Genomic DNA, 21871 nt, shown 5'->3' with positions numbered 1-21871 from the left:
GTAATCTAACTGTTCTTATTCACTAATTATAAAATTCATTGAAAAAAAGATACCAAGTTAGTAAAGAATAAAAGAGAAGGAACAGAAATCAAGGTAGGAAGGTGCTTTTTTTTTAATTTACAAAAAATGCATTTTTCCTTGATATTTATTCCAATGAGTATCATTGACTAGAACATGCATCATATTCTAGGAGATCAGTGTGGACTTGAGTGTTCAGAAGGACCAACTCCCTAGGTGTGCAGTGTGTGTGGTCACCCAGGGCCCCACACTGAGAAAGACCTTGTGCTTGGTGTAAAGCCTGTCAGCATTTTGAAATTATGGATAATTTTTTGACAAAGATTCATATTTTCAATTTACACTAAGACCACAAATGATATAGCCAGTCCTCCTAGTCAGTCAAGCCTTCCTGAAAGAGATAAGACTTGAACAAGGCTTTAACTTGTGAGACAGAATTTGGAGACTTTGGCAGGTTACTGAGGAGACACTTCAGGAAAATGCAGAGAATACATTTTCCACTAGAGTGAGAGACAAGATAGGTCGTGTCAAGCCTCAAATGCTGAGTAAGAAGTTGGGCTAACTTGTAGACAATAAGTGAAGGTAGCCAGGGAACATGTTTGAGATGATAAATAAAATCAGTTTTTAAAAAGGATTAACCTAGCAATGGCATGTCATATGAGGGAAGGTGGGACAAAGAGAAGACATAAAGAGCCGGTTTGAAATCTACTATAAACCTAAGGGTCAATGCTCATGGAAGGAGAAAATATTTCTCTCTGGAACTAGTCTGAGTACTGTGCTATCAGATAACACATCGCTCCTTTACGTCGCTTCCAAGCCTAGATGTAAGGGAAGCTACTCCACATTCTCTACTTGCAATTTTTTCCATCAAAGGTGTATTAAAGCAAGCATTCCTTAAGGGCAGAATATATATCTGTATACCCAAAGCTTAGCATAGGACACAGAATTAAATATCTGTTGAATAAAGTAGCAATAATTGCATAAACATTAAAACAACTATGAGTCAAATATTCTCAGTAATCATGTAAGACAAACTTGCAACAAATAGGATGGAGTTGAGAGTAAATCAAGAAAGCATATGACTGATAAATTGTATATGATATATTTCATGTCTCATTTAGTTTAGAAGCACTAGATAAATATAGAAATGACACTATGCACTTAGATCCTTTATTAGTCCATTGAAGTTACAATAACAGAACACCATAGTCTGGGTGGCTTATACACAACAGAAATTTATTTCTAATAGTTTTGGAGACTGAGAAATTCAAGATCAAGACACTGGCAGATTTGGTGTTTGGTGAGGGCCAGATTGACAAATGGCCATCTTTTTACTGTGTCCTTACACAGCAGAAAAAGTGAGAGCACTCTCTGAGATCTCTTTTATAAAGGCACTAACACCATTTATGAGGGCTTCACCCATGCTCATACTCTAATTAGCTCCAAAACATCCAACCTTCAAATACTATCACATTGGGGATTAGGTTTAAGCATACAAATTTGAGAAGGACACAAATGGAGTCCTTTTGCCTTGGTCATTTATGTTAATCTTAGATAAAGGAATACCCTTTTCCCTCACCACTAGGGGAAAGAAAGTCAATGTACATATGACCAGATAAGAGACATCTTTCAAGAATCAAGATACAAATATGCTATTTAAGTCTGGCATCCACTGGCAAGTTAAATATCACACCCCTTAGTCCTATATGCCTCTTGGGGAAAGGAGTAACACTAATGTGATATACATGACATTTTCTCATCCACTAAGTATTCTTAATATAATCAATACTGTCATCTATTAAATAAATTCATTATACTAAAATTTAATTGTGTAATTATGTTCTGTATTTTCTTGCTTTGAGCTGATCATAATTCCCAATCTTCATTTTAACTAAGATAGTAGACTGATCCTATAAATTTGTGACATTTTGTTTATAATACCAAATAATGCAATTTGGATACCTACCATCTTGAGTTCATCAGTGAGTCATCAACTCATTTTTTCATCTTTAATCTATGTTACCAAGAAAAACTGTATGTACTTTTCTTAATACTTAACATTTTTAGAATATATGCTGAAAGTAAATACTAAGGTCCTAGAAATGGCACGGTAGAGCCATTTTTACCTACTTTTAATCTTCAATGCACATTTTTTTTCTTGGGCCACACCTCCCAGTATGCAGGATCTTAGTTCCCCAACCAGGGATCAAACCCATGCCCCCCTGCATGGAGTCCTAACCACTGGACTTCTAGGGAAGTCCCTTCAATGCATTGTTGGATGCATTTAATATTTTATCATAATGGACATAAATGTTTTCATCAAGAATATTTTGTCTAGTATTTTCTTCACTGGGAACAACTAAAATTTCTATTTTAGATAACATGTCCAATTAATTAAGCATGTGAGTTAACACAATAACTTCTTAAAAAATATATTAAACTCATATCACCATGAATATAAATCCCATTATATAAAGGTATAAAACACTTGTAAAAGGAATAATAATGTATATGTATATTATCTCCTTATTGTGATAAGGTTCTTTTAGCAGATTATCCTCTGGGAAGAAGAAATATTGCTACCAGGAAAATATTTTAGATATTCAAGATTTTATGTCAATAACATTAATCATATCTAATAATTCATATCTCCTAGCTGATACCCAGTTTTCTGTGTTAGAAGATCTTTTTTAAAATTACATCTCATAGAATTTGTATGCCATTCTCCTTTGTTTTATAGAAAGGAATGGTTCCTGAGTCTGTTTGGTGGGGGTTGGGGATGCCAGAAGAGCCCTATGTGAGCACATTGAGAAATTTATATAAACCTTAAATGATACCACAAAAACTGCCAATACCTAGCAGGTTTCTGGCTAAGCCATTCAGCATGAATTCACTTTTTGTGAGAACATTCAAGTTATCTTCTTGTTCAGACAATTAATTCCCCAAACCTTTTCAGGGTGCTTACTACATGTACAGCATTCTTCTAAATTCTGGGGAAAAAAAGTGCTTTTTGAGTAACCTTACACTTTTGAAGCATTTACTAAGAGTTCATGTGTGAACATTGCTTCATTCAATTCCCCTCAAACATGAGAGACAGTGCAGCTATTATTATTCCAATAAAGTGCCTTTCCTAAAGTCTCAGGGTTAGGAAGATGCTGAACTAAAATTAGAATTCAGGTCTTCTTATTGTGAGTACAGTGGTTTTCTATAACAGAGAAAGGTGTAGGATAACATACAACTAAAATGAGCCAGGCATTTACCAGAAAACTTACTATAACCTATGGAGAATGTTGATATCCTGTTCACTGAAGGAGTGAATACCAGTTAAAGAAATATTCCTCTTGGCTAAGAATGCATTATTGTGTCTTTTAACAGATAACATTTATCAAACATTTACTGTGTGCCAAACACACGACTATGAGCTTCACTTGCATTATCACATTGAAGCTGTGAGAGAAGCTCTGAGCAATAGATCAATTTTCCCAAGTTCAAACTTAATAAGTGGCAGATCAGGGACTCATGCAATTCTGTGTCATCCCTAAACCTGTGTATACTCTTTCAGCACCTTTTTCTGCTGTCTTCCTCCATAGTTTCTTCCTATTTTCCTTCTAATTTCTGTAAGAGGGAAAAAAGAAGAGGACGAGGAAGTATTGTCAGATACAGATAAGGAAGGAAGCAAGCCATTCATGTACTCTCTGGCTCACCTGATGACCATTGGCTGCCCTAGTGCCCAGCTCAGTTCTGGGAATGCCCAGAGGACCTCTGGGGTGACTTCCAAGAATGTCAAGTGGTAGTTCAGAGACAGGAACAGAGTGCTAATGAAGCAAAACTAAACAGTGGCAGAACTCATGAAGAAAGGCTTGAACAAGGAGGAGACACTTGAGTTGTGTCTAAAAGTATCTTTGCAGGCAAAGAAGGGAGAACAAGCTTCTGTAACAGAACAGGCTGAATTATGAGAGGTATTCCTGCATAGGAAGGAATGTGAAGTTAATGTGATAGAAGGACAGAATTCATCATAGGAAGTAGAATCATGCTCTGAGGAGCCTTCTGTTGAAACAAAATTAGACTTTTCCTCAAGGCAGCAAGAGTCAACAGACACTCAGAACAGTGAAGTTAACCGTGCTTCCATTTTTAGGAAGTCTTAATTATCAGCCTTATGATGGGTGAACAGGACACTTAGTCCAGGTGAATGCCAATAACGAACTGGACTTGAGTGGAAGGATGACATTTCCTGTATTATTTCCGAATCATAAACAAAAGTTACAGTGATCTAGCAACTGCTCGAATGAACTTATGTGACCAAGAGATGTAAATGACTTAGAAGTGCCACTGCTCCCACAGAGAGTGAACAGAGCCTCTTTCTTAAAGATCCCCCCTTATTCATCCATTCAACAGATGGTTATCGAGCACCCACTCTGAGGTATGCCCTGTGCTTAGAGAGTTGTGTTACGACACTGGTTGCAAGGAAAGTTCTTTTGAAGCACCACGTAATGCGATTTGTTCATAAAGTGAAAGAAAACAGCAAAGAGAAAGGCAGGGTATAAAGCAAGTGTCAAAGAAAACAAGATAAGACAGAGTAACTCCTAAGAGAGAAAAGTGAAAATGAGCTTTAAGCTTAAGAAAGCAAACATCTGCTCTAAGTAACCATTTCATTAAAAGTGCACTAAATTGTGGAAGTTCTCTCCCAGGAACTGCATACTGTGGGTTGAGATTAGGTATAATAGGCTCCCATGTGAATTCTTCTCATTACTTCTCATGAAAATCAGTGAATCTCCTGAAAGGGTAATTTAGCTTTAGTGTTCACCATTCATTTTACTTTTAATCTTCTCTGTTTAGAATTGTAAAAATATAATGCAGAAATAATCCAAAAGAGCAGGAATAGGCCCCATGAGTTGAAATGAGACAATTTCAACTCCTCACATAGTCTTAGCATTAATACATAAGTAATGGGCTATAGGATCTTTATTCTTGATAGATGGTGATGGAGCTTCAGCCGGTTTCTAGAGTACTGTATGCTATTAATTACAGGAATCAAGTAAAGGACAGGATAAGAAAGATAATCTATACTTCACTCTCCTGGATTCTTTGGACCTCTTTGTGATTTTCACTGCAGTCTCTTCTTAATCCCATTAAACTTTTCTTTCACTATAATTTAACAAAAGAACAAAGGTTTCAAGACTTTTGTCCAAGACAAAAAGAAATCAATTATTTGGGAAGAAAAATATCTGGAAATTTAACTTAATCACAGAAATGTGATTTTATGGAATAATTTTGTCAAAAATATGAGCCTGAACAATGACTTATGATCGTTACTTTTTCTACTGCTAAATTACCACCAGTTTGTGAAATTGAAAAACAAGCAAGTAAAAAAATAAAATAAAATAAACAACTCCAAGTGCAGTCTTTCAGAAGTGTTACTTCTGAGAAGAATAGTCCTCTATTCTTTTCTGGACCTCTCCTTGGCTTTTCCATTAAACATAGATTCTATTCTAGGTCCATGGTATGCACATTTATTCTTGACTAATTTAACTGGGTACCTATTAGGAGAGCATCTTAGAAATCCATGGGGAAAAGGATATTTCACACCTAAGATGGATCCATGCTATATAAAGTGGTAAAAATATTTAAACTCTTTTATACAGAATTATAGGGCTTTTCAGTTGGTGCTTGTGGTAAAGAACCTACCTGCCAATGCAGATAGATGGAAGAGACACAGGTTCGATCTCTGGGTTGGGAGGATCCCTCCTGGAGGGGTTGCACAGCAACCCATCCAGTATTCTTGCCTGGAGAATCCCATGGCCAGAGGAGCCTGGTAGGCAACGGTCCCTAGAGTCACAAAGAGGACTGAAGTGACTTAGCATGCATAAACAGTGTTATATTATGCAGATGTGAGACTAAGTATGGCTTATGATGTTTACAGTTTGCTTTTGTTTCCCCAAGAGAAATCAAAGGTTTTACTAAGTGTAAACTTCCTTTTCAGATTTGAAAGAAATGAGCACTTAGTCTGGTACACATGAGAAAATGAAATTTGAGTAACAATTTTATCTAAGGAAAAGAATAGTGGAGGACATTCACTGGACAAATATCATATTTCTTGAAATAATTATTGTGACATTTTAATGCATTCTTACCAAGAAGCATTCCCTTGTAAATGACTGAACCAGACCATGTATTAACAATTATTTCATAAGAGAAAATTTCAATACACTTAGAAGCTCCTATCATAAGACTAATGGGAAGGGGAAAAAAATAAAAGCAGAAATGAAATACTGGAAAGAAATGTCCTGAAACGTAATATACAGTTAATTGATTGATTTAAAGAAATACATATCAGTTGAGAGGTTAAAAACTTCCAATAACTTCTCACCCTGTTATGAATGCTAAGACAAAAAAAAAAAAAAAATCCAACAGATTTTCAGAAATTCCTCTCACTTTCATGAATTTTATATAGTCCATTAGTTTATTTCAAAATGAAGGCAAACAATTAAATTCATAAATACTCATCAGGACGCTGCCTTCTAAGGACAAACAAATCATTTTTTAAGGTAATTCACCCATTCCATCAACAAATTAAAGATACCTAATCAGGGGTGCTTCTCCATGTCTTGCATTAGTCATTCTTTCAAGTGCCCATGAAACAGGAGTGTTGAGTTTTTTGAAGATGTCATTTCAAGCTGCATGCATGTACTCTCATTCCAGGGATTGTTTTTAATTGCAACATGGAAAGTGAAGAGCATATTGGAGTTTTGCTATGTCATTCTCTGAAAAGAATACCTCATGAATTGTGAATACCAGATCTTCATGAAAACAGGAAATCCATCTTTCCTGTTAAAGTAAATGAAAGACAAGATTAAGTAATGAAAGATTATACCCGACATCCTAAAGTATAGGATAATCACTGATTCCATGAACTAGTACAACTAAAACATAATCTCCTTGGTACTTATTGATTTCCTTGATACAACTGTTCTTCAACTATGTTCTAATCATTGTGCTCCCAACAAGGATCGGGTGTTTTGTGTCTTCTTCATGTTTTTTAATTGCTTTGATTAACAGAGATTCAGGCTGACCCTACTCCTGATGGTGGTGGTTGTGGAAGGAATAAATCAATCTCTGTTGAGTGAAAACATATGGCTTGGGACCAGCACTCTTGCACCTAAGCACCACTTCATTCTGTTGCCTACAAAAGAAGCCATTCAATAAAGCCATGCAAAATAATCTTTTAACTACTGTCGTCTCGTAATTCCACGAGTTGTTATTCCTTTCAATACTGCTTTCTTGCCACAAAAATAAGTCTGTCTCTGAATAGCAAAGCAATAATTTTTGTACACTATTTTTCCTAAACTTTTAAAGATATGAATTTGTTTGTAAATATTTCTTAAATATTGTAGCTGCTAAATCATTATATGCAATATTAAATGTTCGAATGTGGTATTAGCAATTGTTGAAAACATAGCTTCCATGTGTTCCTTGAAGTGGGGCATGTTTGACTTCTGAAATGTCGTCAGATAAATTGTAAGGCCAAAAATGGGCCCTTTGACTGAATATGCAAAGTTCCCCTTAAACCACCTTGAACTAGGCAGATTTGCAACATTTTAAACTGGCACTTCATCCCTCTTTCAGCAAGCATCCTCTGCAGATTTAATGATCAGGAACATCCTTCTGATGCATGCTGGGAGATATGGCTGCAGGGTACAGACCACAGCAGACAGTGTGTCAGATGAGGCAGAACTTCTTGTTAGGGGTGAGTATGCTAATAGTGCAGTCTGAAGACATGATCACCATAAATTATCATACAAAGGAATTGAAGTGCATGGACTTTGAGCACATCAATACTGTGCATTTTACTTTCGATTTTACAATATATGTCATTCTTGCTTAACCTTTTGCCTTTGAAACGATTATATGGTAACTTGCTCCTTAGAAACAGACAAAACCTACAGATCCAACTTCAGGTTCCCAAACACCTTTAGTACTAGGTGGTTACTAGGTTGTTTACCCAACTTAATGCCAAAATGAAATTTTCAACAGTTGAGTCACAAAGACCCTTGAATACTAGAGAAACAAAAATTTTGTGTGTATGTATACGGTTTTCCAGATGTAAAGCTACTGGAACCCCTAGGCAATTTTTCCCTCCACTAACCTCTAAATTCGGCTTCCTGAACAGAAAAACTGCATGCCTAATATAGTGGCATTTGCAATTGTTAAGTGACAAGGATTGTTAAAAAGTCTGAAAATGTCAACATACAGTCTCTCTGTGCAGAAATGACAGTTAAGTGGCTTCCAACTATGAGCAAGCCTGCCAAATTCTACAACTCTATGAAGCTATATCTTATTTGAATTAAGTAAATGCCTACAGCGCTAATTTCTTTTAGCACATTATTTGCCAGTTTGGGAAATGCCGCTCTAAGCATGCATTTTCTCTTTTTCTTTCTTCCTTTCTTTCTTTTTCTCTCTCTCTTTCCCTTTCTTTCTCTGCCTCCTTCATTCCTTTCTTTCTGCCCTTTTTCTCTTTTTCCCCCTTTTTTCTTTGTTTTCTTTTTTGTTTTCTATGGAAATACAATATATCTGCATAAAAATAAAAAAAAAATCATATATGTATAGGTATACAGCTCAAAGAAAAAAATCATAAAGTATTCATACCAAGAAATTGTTTTTTAAGACAAGAGCTAGAACATTACCAGAATCCCACCTCTCCCTTTTTGATTTCAAAAAAATCAAATTTGACTGGTGTGACTACTGCATGCTAAGACCCCTTGCATGATCTCTGCAAAGAAAAATTACACAATCCATAACAAAAACTTGTATCTTACATTAACTTGTTTTACTCACTTCGAGTGTTTTCCAATCATAATTTTCAAGAATTCATTAATATTATAAAAATCTTGAGCAGGAAATACAAGGCCTATGTAAGCTTCATCATCTGTTTTAGTTGTATGTGTCACCCAAGGTTTATTGATTTGGGGTAGTGCATCTATATCTACTATTGGTCCAGATAAAACATTGTTTTGAAACAGATGTATATCTGGGTGAGTGGCAGCATGCTCATTTTTTGCATGTGTTTGTTTCTATTCTGAAGGTTATTTGAACTCGTCTCCAAATTTATAAGAAGAATGTGTATCTGTATTACTCTATTACAAAACATCAACTTTTTAAAGTGCTCATCCTCTCATGATATTTCATTTAGCTAAAATTTTTCCTTTATGCCTTTCAAGTTACAAGGCTTTTGGAATGGCAAACCACACACTGCAGTCAATTTTATAGAAAATTGCTTTCTTCTCTCACTACAGTCTGTTTTAGATTATGTGTATTTATTGTGTAGCACTTGCCTAGTAATTTAGAATGATGCTCCTAAAATTGGAGCTTTCTAAATGAATAACACAATTTAGAGGCTGATAACAAGAAGCCAGGTATTTTTACAGGGCTGTGAGGGGCATATTTAAGTGGCAAAGTAACATTCTGCTTTGTAAGTAAAATTAAAGTCAATAGCATTTAGAATATAATTCAGGCTCAGCTTTTTTGTGTTCTGTTCTTTTAGCCTTTGGCTTTATGCCTAGGAGATGATAAAATGCAGAAATTTGGAATTATACTCAATAGCAGTTTCAAATAGGTTGCTATTGTCTGAATATTCATGCAACATTCAGCTCAAGCTTTCATTTGAAGTGAGTTGTTTTAAGTCACCAATTTTCTATTATATACTTGTATTATTTTTCTAAAACTAGTAAAAATAGCTTGCCTCTTCTGCCTGGTTGGTCTCAGACAGATTTAAAAGTTGAAGTAAAGGTTCAGTTGTTTTTTTTTTTTCTTTCTGAAGTTTCCTGGTCATTGAAGGAACTCAGATGCTTGAATATTGCAGCTTTTAATGTTGTAAAATGAAACTCAAACTAGTTTTACCCTGTCTTCTTCTTTCTCCCACTCCTCCAACCATTGGTTTGTAAACTTGGGGCATTCTGAACTATTGTTCAGGTGACAGGACCAAAGCTAAGCTTTCTAGATGAAGGTTTTCTAATGATGATTACAATTTTAGCAGCAGAATCCTTAAAGCACACTTAGTCAAGAGTGTTATAAAATGAGAATGGTAAAGACAATTTCACCATACTTCGTATAGGATGCCTTCATTGTATGCTCAGAGAATGTGGAATGTTTTTAGCTAGCAAGGAATATGTTTTTATAACTCTGTAATTCTATTTCCGTGGAGACTTAGGGGACTAAAGTATATATTCTCCTAGATAACCTAGGAGATTGTCTCCTTTCCCATTAGAGAAAGTCTATGAAATTCTTTTGCACATCTCACCAAATCCTGCAGTTCTTCACCTGGCCCCACATGCACACTAGATTGGGGCTCAGGTGTGTGGCCCCAAGACCTCATCAATGCTTGTTTAGAATCTGAGCTTCCCCGACTAGAGCTGCTCCCTGCTTCTCTTCTCACGCACTGCTTGAAAGCTATCTTTCCCCCAAATGCTTGTTTCCACTGTTGTTTTATTTTGCTTGTGAATGTCAGTGCTATTATTCACCTCTATTCCACCATTATTATCATCCTCCAAAAATTGAATTTTCCCATAAATAATCATCTGAAGCATAAAATTGCTTGCTCTCATATACTTAATATTCAGTGAACCAGCCTAATAACAGCACCATGCATAATTTGGAGACCCATAATAGAAGTAATGAACTTAAAATAAGTTATTTTGCCAGAATATAAAAAGAAATTAAAGCCACACCTGGACATCTGTGCACAATTTAAGTCACTTACTCAAGTGTGATATAGCAACAAGAGAGAAAGTAAATCTAGATAATGCTACAGGGAACCTCTTTAAAGATGGATAAAACTGTATTATATTCTCCATGGTAAAGGAGATAGAGCATTAAGGGAAAACCTCACTGACGGGAATACACAGTTTATAAAGAACTGATACTCCCAAGCATTATGCTGCTGCTGCTGCTGCTAAGTCACTTCAGTCATGTCCGCCTCTGTGTGACCCCATAGATGGCAGCCCACCAGGCTCCACGGTCCCTGGGATTCTCCAGGCAAGAACACTGGAGTGGGTTGCCATTTCCTTCTCCAATGCATGAAAATGAAAGTGATGTAGCCCAGTGGTGTTCGACTCCTAGTGACCCCATGGACTGCAGCCTACCAGGCTCCTTCATCCATGGGATTTTTCCAGGCAAGAGTACTGGAGTGGGTTGCCATTGCCTTCCTCCCCAAACATTATGAGAGGTGACCAAACATAACATAAAACACAACAGAGAAAGAAGTATTAGTTTTTGTTATTTTATTTTACAAACTGACTGTCAGAAATATGTTTCCCAAAGAGAATATAAGGGTAAGAAACTATCACAGTTTAAAGAATAAAATGTGTTTAGCTAAACTGACTGGGAACCCGAGCCTGAGCTCTGTCTATTCTGCCCTCAGGCAGATGAAACAATAAAAAATGCACTTCTTCATACAAATTTTTATTCAGATTGCTCTGTTATTAATGCAAAACAGTAGATCAAGAAACTCTTGGCATAGTCAAAGACAATCCACAATCTCTTGGTTCTTTCTGAATGCACTGCCTGTATACCCTCTTTTCCCCAAACTTGGATGACAAGTTTTATTCCCTTAAATACAATTTATGAGATAACTATGACTTGTATTAAACTGAATTTGAGAAGAAAGAATCTACTTCAGGACACAATTTATTGAGAAAAATCTGACTGCTTTTAACTATTCATTCCTCCTTCCATCTATCACTTTTGATTCAACCTGGAGTTCAGAATGTCTTTCAATCTTACTTGCTTCAAACATCTCATCAGTTCAACTCCATTTATTCTTTACAATATTTTTCCTTGAATATTTTACCTTTAGTCTCTGCTGATCAACCTTGTCACTTTTTATTTCAAAACAGAAGCTATTAAGAATTTGTTGTGCCTATTAAATAAGTCACAGGCATTTGTTGATAATTTTCTGTTTATTTATTCACTCACCCATTCATCTGGCACCTGCTCTGTAGCAAGCCCTGCTACAGAATAGAAACAGATGTAGATGCCAAGATCTCAGCCCTCTGTGAGAGACCAAGCGACTCTCTATCCTCTTGTCCGCTAGTGTGAGAACCACCTTTGGGAATGGGGTGAGAAACACCAGTGAAGGAAGCTCCCTAGATAACCTACATCTTTTAGGGGAAATAATGAAATGCTATGAAAATCCATAGGCATAGCGTTAGGACTGACTTCATAAATTGTGGGTCCTGGTGCAAAATGAAAATGCAGAGACCTTCATGCAAAAGTTTGACAAGAATCTTAAGACAGTGACAGCAGAACATTAAATCCAAGTATAGGGACCTTCTAAGACAGGGACCCTGTGTGACTGCACAAGTAATACACCATGAAGTCATCCAGGCACAGCATTAAATTATGTACGAAGCTACAGGAACAAAAGGACTTCAGCAATGGGGAGGATCAGTTATAACAAAGTTGTTTTAATGTGTTTGTTCATCTATAAAAATAGGATATTAAAGCCTCCTCAGAGGTTTCATCAGCTTTTTATACAAAAGATCATTTTTTATTATTCTACCTCAAGAGCCTTATGTTTTGAAAGATTTTGTTCATTATGTTGAAGTAATCATTAATTTATATTTCTATTTAAATTTTCACTAAAATCTTTTATCATGAGGTAGCCAGTGTTACTAGACCAGATAATTTCACTCTGCTGCTGCTACTGCTGCTAAGTCGCTTCAGTCGTGTCTGACTCTGTGCGACCCCATAGACGGCAGCCCACCAGGCTCCCCCATCCCTGGGATTCTCCAGGCAAGAACACTGGAGTGGGTTGCCATTTCCTTCTCCAATGCATGGAAGTGAAAAGTGAAAGTGAAGTCACTCAGTCAACAGAAAAAAAAAAAAAAGAGGATTTACATTTTAGCTAGTTGTGAAGTGTTATCTGTTTTGTTTTCAAATAGTTGAAAATAATCTAAAGATACCAGTTACCATCTGATGGAAACCAACTTGGAAACTTTGATTAAATACTCTCCAGATTGTCTCCAAGATATACTTTTCAGTGATCCTCACCAGCAAGAGAGAAAAATTCTCAAGTTTTCTGCCTTTTGTCCTTGGAGAGATACAAGTGCACATACAAAAGGAAACTCAAGCTCAGTGAAAATCTTGAATATATTTCTTATACATGTAGGTTTGAGAATTAACCAATATTAATGTGCTCTGTCTTTATATCTCTCAAAGGACTACCCTTTTGAAATGTGTAGATTCTAAACTGATATAAATGTATTTTACCATCTGACCACTACTAAAGTTTCAAGCTTTAAAATGCACAAGTGAACATGTAAAATATCATGTAAGAAATGAGTTGCCAGTCCAGGTTCGATGCACGATACTGGATGCTTGGGGCTAGTGCACTGGGACGACCCAGAGGGATGGTATGGGGAGGGAGGAGGGAGGAGGGTTCAGGATGGGGAACACATGTATACCCGTGGCGGATTCATTTTGATATTTGGCAAAACTAATACAATCATGTAAAATTTAAAAATAAAATAAAATTAAAAAAACAAATAAATAAAATGCACAAGTGTTTGGCACAGCTATCCAGAGTTCGCACAGTTTTCCTTTTCCACCACTAATTTAATATGAAATGACAGGTTTGAAGTTTGCACAAGCCTTTATATGGTGGAGTAATGTCTTGGAATCAAAAGAGTCTCCAGGGAAAAAGAAAAAGAGCTATAAATCACAAAAAAACAAAGCTGGGTTTGATGATGTACTGGTATTTGAGGCTCAAAAGAACAATAACAAATGCTTTCAGTGTAATTTTAATGTTAATATTAATATTAAACAAATTTGCCAATAATTTCTACTTTAGAGCAGAATAGAAATTATTCAGTTAATATATTGGTTTTTCCAATATTTAAAAAAGCTTTAAAATTGAGATATAAAATAAAATGTCCTCATCTAGAAGAAAATCTAATCTAATTCATTGCAAAGTCTTATTGGAATATCCTGTATAGCATTGTGGGAATTTTAGATCACTACTGTCACTAGTGTTGGGTAAGGCTTTTTAAATAATTAATGCATACAAATCACTTGCTTAGACATTTTCTACATTAATTAGTTTGATTGACACCTATACAATTTCTCTTACAGACTGAATAGCAGCTTAGTTTTTTTCTCTTGTACTTTTCATGTGGTTGCTTGCTAATCTGTGGAACTCTAACAACTGACTCAAAAGTAACATTTTTGACTGTGGATTTTCTGGGCAACATTTAGTTTGGTTTACTGAAATGATAGTTGACTGAAGTGATTTGATCAAATGACCAAATGCTTGCCACAGTTATACATAAAATGAACAAGTGAATTGTCACTGTATATAGACAACCAATTGATGGAGAGTAAATTTCTTATATTTAGCCACTCAACAAATATTGAGTGCCTGCTGGAAGCCAAGTTCTCTTTTAGGAACTGGTATTTCCATCAACTGACTTGGACTTTCTGGGGAGCATTTTGCTATTTTGAAACAAGTACATTGACTTCACTCTTCCATTTTAAGAAAAATCTAATCAAATAGGTTTTATATCACACATGTTTCTGAATCACAAATTGAAAGGTAATCACAATTCACTGTGTATTTTGCTCCACAAATCTTACATGATTTTTTATGCATCCATCCTATTATAAAAATGACATTTACTATTACTTCTCACTTAGTAAACTTGTTGAAGCAAGTTCTTGGTATGTGGGGTTATGTTTTAGATCCTGATTTTATTTATTGTTTAGTGAGTACCTACTATATGCTGAGACAGTTCTAGTGTGTAAGAAGGATAAGTGGTGAGGCGGGATTGGTTATAAGTGCCTTCTGATGTCATGGGAAAGAACTTATCTTTTATGCCATAGATTACAGTTAGTCATTAGAGGACCCAAACTGGAAAGGCATGTAATTAGATATGCACTTTAAGAGGATCATTCTGACAAAGCAGGGGGTGTTTTAGAGGAGCATGAGACCAAATGGGAGACCATGGCAATAATCCTGATAAGAAATAAGAAGGGTCTGATAAAACACAATGGTAATTGAGATGGAAAGAAACACACATACTAAACAGCTAGGAAGGAGACAAGATCTACAGAACTTGGTGGCTCACCTTATGCAAAAATGAGAATAGGAGGCCAGGATAAATCCCAGTGGTAATGCTGGGACCACAGTCTGCTTAGACCAAGGCAGTTCCAGGTTAAACTCAGAGAGCCAGCATAATTATTGATGAAGTCCTTTCTCTCAAAATTGTCCAGGTTTAGATGATAAATTAAGTGGCCATCCTAGTGAAGAATGATCATGCTTTTCAATTTATCTGGAAGATAAGGAGATAGGTGAATTGGGGGGTGAAGGAAGAGCAGTTAAGATAAGGCTGTTCAGAGAGAAATACCCAGTCAGTAAATAGATTTGTGGCTACGGAGATCAGGAGAGAATAGGGTTGAGCTGAGATGTAAATTTCAGCACGATGAGATGAAAATGAAATTGCAAAGACAGCATGTGAAGAATGAGAAGGAGAAGAAGCTCAAGACATAAGCTTCAGAAACTCTGACGTTGAGGAAGAGGACGAAGCTACAAGAAGATTGGGAAGGAGCTGCCAGACAGAGCAACTAAGTGGAAGATAAAAAAAACCAAACCTTAGGGACAGGAAAAGGAAATTTCAGGAAGGAGAAAATAGGCCTCAGTGTCAAATGCAAGTAAATCAAGAACAAATAGAGACCACTGGTTTGAGCAGTTTTAAATAATTGATGACCTTTGCAAGGGCAAATTCAGTGTAATAATGAAATCAGAGTAGATGGAGAGAGGTAAGTGATGATGTATGCAAAGCTGTGCAGTATCTTAAGGAAAGTGTAAGGTTTGAAGTCAGACAGAATGTTTCACATCCCCATAAGCTCTTACTAAGTGTGTGACTTTAAGCAGGTTGCTCAAATTTAGCCCTTTACGTGGCAGAGGGCTTCCCAAGTGGCACAAGTGGTCAAGAACCCGCCTGCCAGTGCAGGAGACACAGAAGACCAGGGTTCCATCCCTAGGTCGGGAAGATCCCCTGGAGGTGGGGCATGACAACCCACTCCAATATTCTTGCCTGGGAGAATTCCATGGACAGAGGAGTGACAGTCCATAGGGTCACAAAGAACTGGACACGACTGAAGCGACTTCGCACGCATGCACAATATGTAACAGGCACTGTTACAGCTACTCATAAGCAACTTATGTCCCCAACATGAAGGAACATTTTTTATAATATAATACAAAGAGTATGATTACAGATATATGAGCAGCACATTTTGCTTTCTGATCATAAGCTCTATTGATAAAATAGCTAATATTTGTTAAGTTTTTCCTATATGCCAAGAACTGTGCTAAAGTATCTCTATGAATTATTTCATTTTATATATCTAGAATGTCCTATAAAAACAATATGAGAAGGTTACTATTTTTATTTCCAATTTACAGATAAGGAAACCAGCCTCAGAGACAAATACCCTTAGGAATAGTAAGCATCAGTCAATAATAGACCTCTTTCTAAATGATCTCTCCTTGTTCTCTCATTTTAAACTTTCTTCCAATTATTAAGCAAGGAAAAAATTGCCAATTGCTTTTTTTTTTTTAATAAATAAATAAATTTATTTATTTTAATTAGAGGCTAATTACTTTACAATATTGTATTGGTTTTGCCATACATCAACATGAATCCACCACGGGTATACACATGTTCCCAATCCTGAACCCCGCTTCCAACTCCCTCCCCATACCATCCCTCTGGGTCATCCCAGTGCACTAGCCCCAAGCCAATTGCTTTAAAAAGTGCCTGACCTTCCACCCACTGGCAGTTGCTGTTCTTTCAAAGCTTTGATGTTCATCTACCTATGGGTGAATTATGTTAAAAGCCTTGAAGACAAAACAGCACAAAACAAACAAACAAACAAAAATGGTCTTTGATGTTCAAAAGGATGTCCTTAAGGTCACCAATATTGCTTAGCTGAAATATCGGAAGTACATTTAATATGTCTGTTCATTTGTTTGAATTGTTTGGAAATGTCATTGTACCTCCTTTTCATATACTTTATGTAGACACAGCCTAAACCAACCACCAGTTGGTTTAGGAAACCTAACCTTTTGAACCTAAACTTTCTGAAACCTAACCTTTTTATTTCCCTGAATGTATTGTTTTCTATGAATTTTACATAAATTGTTTTAGCATGTCTTTTGAGTATTGAGTAGTAATTTGTTTTCAGGGGAAGCCCAGAATAGTTTTGCAGGGCATATTCATTATTACATGGCCCTTTTTTGATATCCACATGTGGAATCCAAGTTCCAAGCAAAAATTCTGCTGAATGTCAACACAATGACTTGTCATATCCCCAAAGAAGTTAATACAAAATTGGTAAGTTCACTTCAGTTTCTATCCCCAAATCTTGTTTTATTTCAATTTATATTCCAGAATACTCAATTATTAATTATTTTCTTGATTTTGTGTAACACAATACAACATATAGCCTGGACTCTGAATGATTCTTCATTAATCCACACAAAATCCATGCAGCCTGAACAGAGGGCTAACACTGATTGGAAGAAACTTTTACTGCAAATTGGATTTTGTCCTCCCAAACACCTGGCAAAGGTAATGTTTCCATTTCACTACTCCTTAATTTGGAATTACAAAGGCAATTAACTCTCTAATGAGTTAGAGCAAGTGAGGTGAAAGAGTAGGGATGAAACTGAACACCAGATGATGAGTAAAAAAAGAAAAAAGAATAAGTCACTCATTCTTGATTAAAAAACATCTTTCAAATTGATGGGTTTTTTTTTTTTATTTCTATTTTTTCTAAACTAAATTATGTAATACATGTTGCTTAGTACTTATGGAGAAAATCTAATTTAATACATTATATGTAAGGATTGGCAGTCATGAGTACATGGGTTCCTATGTTATAGCTTGTGTATATCAGTAGATTTTGCCTTTGGAAATTTGCAAATCATTGGTGAGGTACCTAAAAAACTCAGAAGAAAAGGAAAAAATAGTTCCTACTTTTACCAATAAAAGCAGTTTATTAAAGCAGAGAATTACCTCTACAGAAGTCAAAGTGGTCAAGTATTGAAAAGCTGAGACATAAAAATGACAGCTGCAAGGTTAATTATTGCTGTGAGAAAATAAAACTGCATAGATTCAAAGTGTGCAAAAAGTAGTGGGAAAAGATCTACTGTACTTGTGCTGTGTTTGGAGAAAAGATCTTTGGGCAACTGTGCACTTAACACTGCACTAATTTATAGCTGGTGCACTGTAAATGTTTGCTGAATCTCAATAGCCCAACTTAAAGATAACTCATTTTGTTTAAAATGGCTGTGATAGAAGCCAGGTTACCCAGCCCATACATTGTAGCAGTCTAAAAATAACCCCAGGCCAAGATTTAGATCTAACTCTTTATCTCCTGGATAACTGGAGGCAAGTCATTTTACCTCTTCCGGATTCTTCATTTGTAAAATGGGGACATATATCCAATTTGCAGATTTAATAGGAAAATGAATTGAGATTTCAAGTGGTGGAATGCTTTTCAGAAAATGCAAGACACTGTTGCTGATATTCTTCACTAGATGAAGAATATGTTTCCCTAATTATTAAGATTAGGAAGATGAATCATTGTTTTTCATGGTACCTATAAACAAGAAAATGGTCTACATTTATCCAACAGGCAATCCTATCTGATTATCCACTGATGAAATATCCCATAACTTTATGATTGTTCTGTCCATCTTGTTCAATTACACTTTGATAAGCATTCCAAAGGTGAGTGGGAGCATTTTGGTTGCTTCTCCTTCCTCAGGGCCAAATTAGCATGTTTTTAAGCCTGGCATAACTGTGTTCTCTGCAGGTTTACTGTCATTAGTATGAACTGTGAAATACCGTTAGGACCATCTCAGTATACTCAGTTAACTGAGTCGATGAAACTTTGCCTCACTTCCCAGAAGTGGATTGCTTATATTAGTGTGTTTTTTTGCATTGTAGATTCCATTGTAAGGGGCTCCATCTTTGAGCAAACTGCAATAGCTACCTTAGCATACAAGAGAATTTCCCATGTGTGAAACAAATACTAAAGAGGTTGAAGTACAGTTACACAAAGTCACCAAGAGGCTAAGCCTGAATAAAAAAAAGTTAAATGCACAAATTATATTTCATTCTAGAAAAGATGTGTAGATCAAGCTATAATAGGGTCCTAAGATTACTGCTTTTCTACCAGTGACAATCATCACTATCTGCCTATCTAAAAGTAATCAGCTTGATAGCATATGAAATGAACCCCCCAAAAATATTATAAGTTGATTTATATCATAGTCTTTAATGTTTTAAGAACATAAATATTCATTATATAAATGTTTACATGGAATTTTGCATACTTTTAGTTGGCAATGAAGCAATGCAAAAATTAAAATTAAAGTAAAAAGCCTTTATAAACACCACTGAGGACACTAAAAGATTTGGAAGTACTTGTGAAATAAGTACTTAGATTTTTTAAATTGAAAACAAATGGTATGAATGGTTTTCAAGTTCCTCTGGAATTATGTCTTAGCTTTTAAAACATTCTAGGCCAAAAGTACAGAATTTCAAACAAAGGAATTTTTTCCTAAATCACATAAGTTAACAAAAATTAATCATCTATACTAAATTGTCAGCTTCCTCGTTTGTCAATGTTCTAATTTGGTTAATTCTAGTGCACATTAATCACAGAAAAATATGGCATAAAACAAGTTCAGGCAGTTATTGGTTCATATAATTATTTTTTGTGCCAGCTCAAGAAATAAGACTGTATTAGTAAACTTCATTTGAAATACCTAATCTCTGTTTCAAAGAGATTTTATTACCTGATCTGTGTGTATCAGTAAATCAAAGCTCACATATTTGTCTCACAACCTCAGTTCACAGAATGTTAAGTCAAGCTAATAAGAAGCATCGATCATACCCACTGAATGAGATAGTCTGCATTGCAGACACTCTCCCGTAATCCATTCATTATATGGAACATCTGTTACAAATTATCCAACCTCCAGGACTGCTCTATTTAAGTGCTTCTGCAAAAGCCCACTGTCTCTATTTCTCCTAATGAATTACATGGTGGCATAGGGATTACACCAAGTTCACTGTCACCATATGACAATAGTCTTTTTTCAATCTGTGCTGGGCTCTAATGGTACATTTCATAGTGATAAATATCTTCTTACAGTTGTAGAACAACAACAACAACAAAAAAAAACCTCAGATAAGCAAGTAATCATCAAGAAACCACTAAGACAGTTCTTACTCCATTATATCTCAGCCATTGCCCAATAAGTTAAGCACTTAGGAAGTAATACTTATTCTTTTCTAAGTCCTAAGGGGCCAATTGATTTGCTCTTAGTTAAAATATAAAACTAATGACCCCCAGATACATGTTTGTCAACTTTTGTTCACTTCCATGACTGTGAGACATGTCCCTGGTCTCAAATAAATAGCTTGTAGAACAAGGTGTTGGTATCAAGGAACATCATGAAAGAAAATCTAAATATAGTCAACTCTCTGTATCTGTGGATTCTGTATCTGCAGACTCAAAAACAGTGGATCAAAAATATTGGGGGGAAAATATCTTAGAAAGTTCCAAAAAGCAAAAATTAAATTTGTTGTATAGGTAATTATTTAAATAGCATTTACATTGTTTTTACAAGTATTTGGATAGCATTTAGATTTATTACAATTAATCCAGAGAAGATTTAAAGTATACAGGATGATTGTGTAAATTATATGCAAATATTATCCATTTCTATATAAGGGACTTAAGCATCCCCAAATTTTTGCATCTGAGGAGGGATCTCGGAACCAATCCCTGGTAGATACTGGAGAACAACTAAATGAGAATAATTGCAAATTTTTGCTTCAGAGAATAACATATTAAAGAAAGTCTACTGCTTTCTTTATAGTTTAGGCCACAGTATTGCCAAGGGTGCAGCTGTCTTAAAATGAATGACTTTATAAACATGTAGTCCTAAAGTGTCTTTGGAGATAATAATTCCAAATTTACTTCATGGTATATTTAGGAAAATATGTCACAGGATATCTATAAATTATTCATAAATGAATAGTGAGATTGAAAAAATTTAAAGCCCATATAGGCATATGTTATTTTTTGATCTTAATTTGCATTACAGAGTTGTAATGAGTCATACACAATAAATCCAATATTGGATTTATAGAAAGCTTTGCAGAAGCACGATACCTAGCATATTTTAGCACCCCATATGTTATTTTCCCACAGGATTTCTTCAACTCATCTGTTCTTAGAATTTGTGTAACACTAGCTACTAAATTAATTTCAGGATAGTGTCTGGGTTGCTTGAGGTTTTAAATAAACAAGTTGATTATTTTTAATTATTCTTGCTAGTTTTCACAATAGACACTCAAATATCTATTTTCCATTTCAGAAAGATCACCTTCGATGGATGGAGAGTAACACATATTGGAATATATTTAGAGTGCACAACTCCAACTTATATAAAAGTACATTAAGTGTTTATGCCTGCCTAACTACTTGAAATTGTTGCTTAATTTAACTTTCACCTGAAGTTTGTAATAATTGACCAAGAAGTGTTTGTATTTTTCTAAAAAGGAACACAGGATTCTTTAAATAAACATTTTAAATGTAGTGATGTGTAAAGTCTCACATTAGTAATCAAATGCTTCAGCCAAAAACAGCACAAGCCATTTTAGCTCACAGTTCACAAGGAGTTAATATCCCAATGACAAATACATGTCATTCACAAATTATATTAACCAAGATAAATATCATAAAATTCCAATTTTATAAGACTAACATGGGGAAGAGGTGA

The 21871-nt window shown here is 35.5% G+C and overlaps 1 protein-coding gene across 1 annotated transcript in view; it reads left to right on the top strand.

Annotated features, from left to right (window-relative positions):
* The window catches only part of CNTN5 (contactin 5), a 671487-nt gene that overhangs the window by 507045 nt on the left and 142571 nt on the right, over positions 1-21871 (top strand). The window contains exon 13 of the mRNA XM_010848232.1: positions 7639-7759. Within this exon, the coding sequence (XP_010846534.1) occupies positions 7639-7759 (121 nt within the window). The remainder of the gene's footprint in view (positions 1-7638; positions 7760-21871) is intronic.

The sequence above is a fragment of the Bison bison genome, unplaced genomic scaffold (genome assembly GCF_000754665.1).
Source record: "Bison bison bison isolate TAMUID 2011002044 unplaced genomic scaffold, Bison_UMD1.0 scf7180017864262, whole genome shotgun sequence".
In the NCBI taxonomy this organism is placed as follows: Eukaryota; Metazoa; Chordata; class Mammalia; order Artiodactyla; family Bovidae; genus Bison; species Bison bison.
Note: the sequence above shows the minus strand (reverse complement) of the source record. Positions and strands in the feature narration are given on the sequence as shown.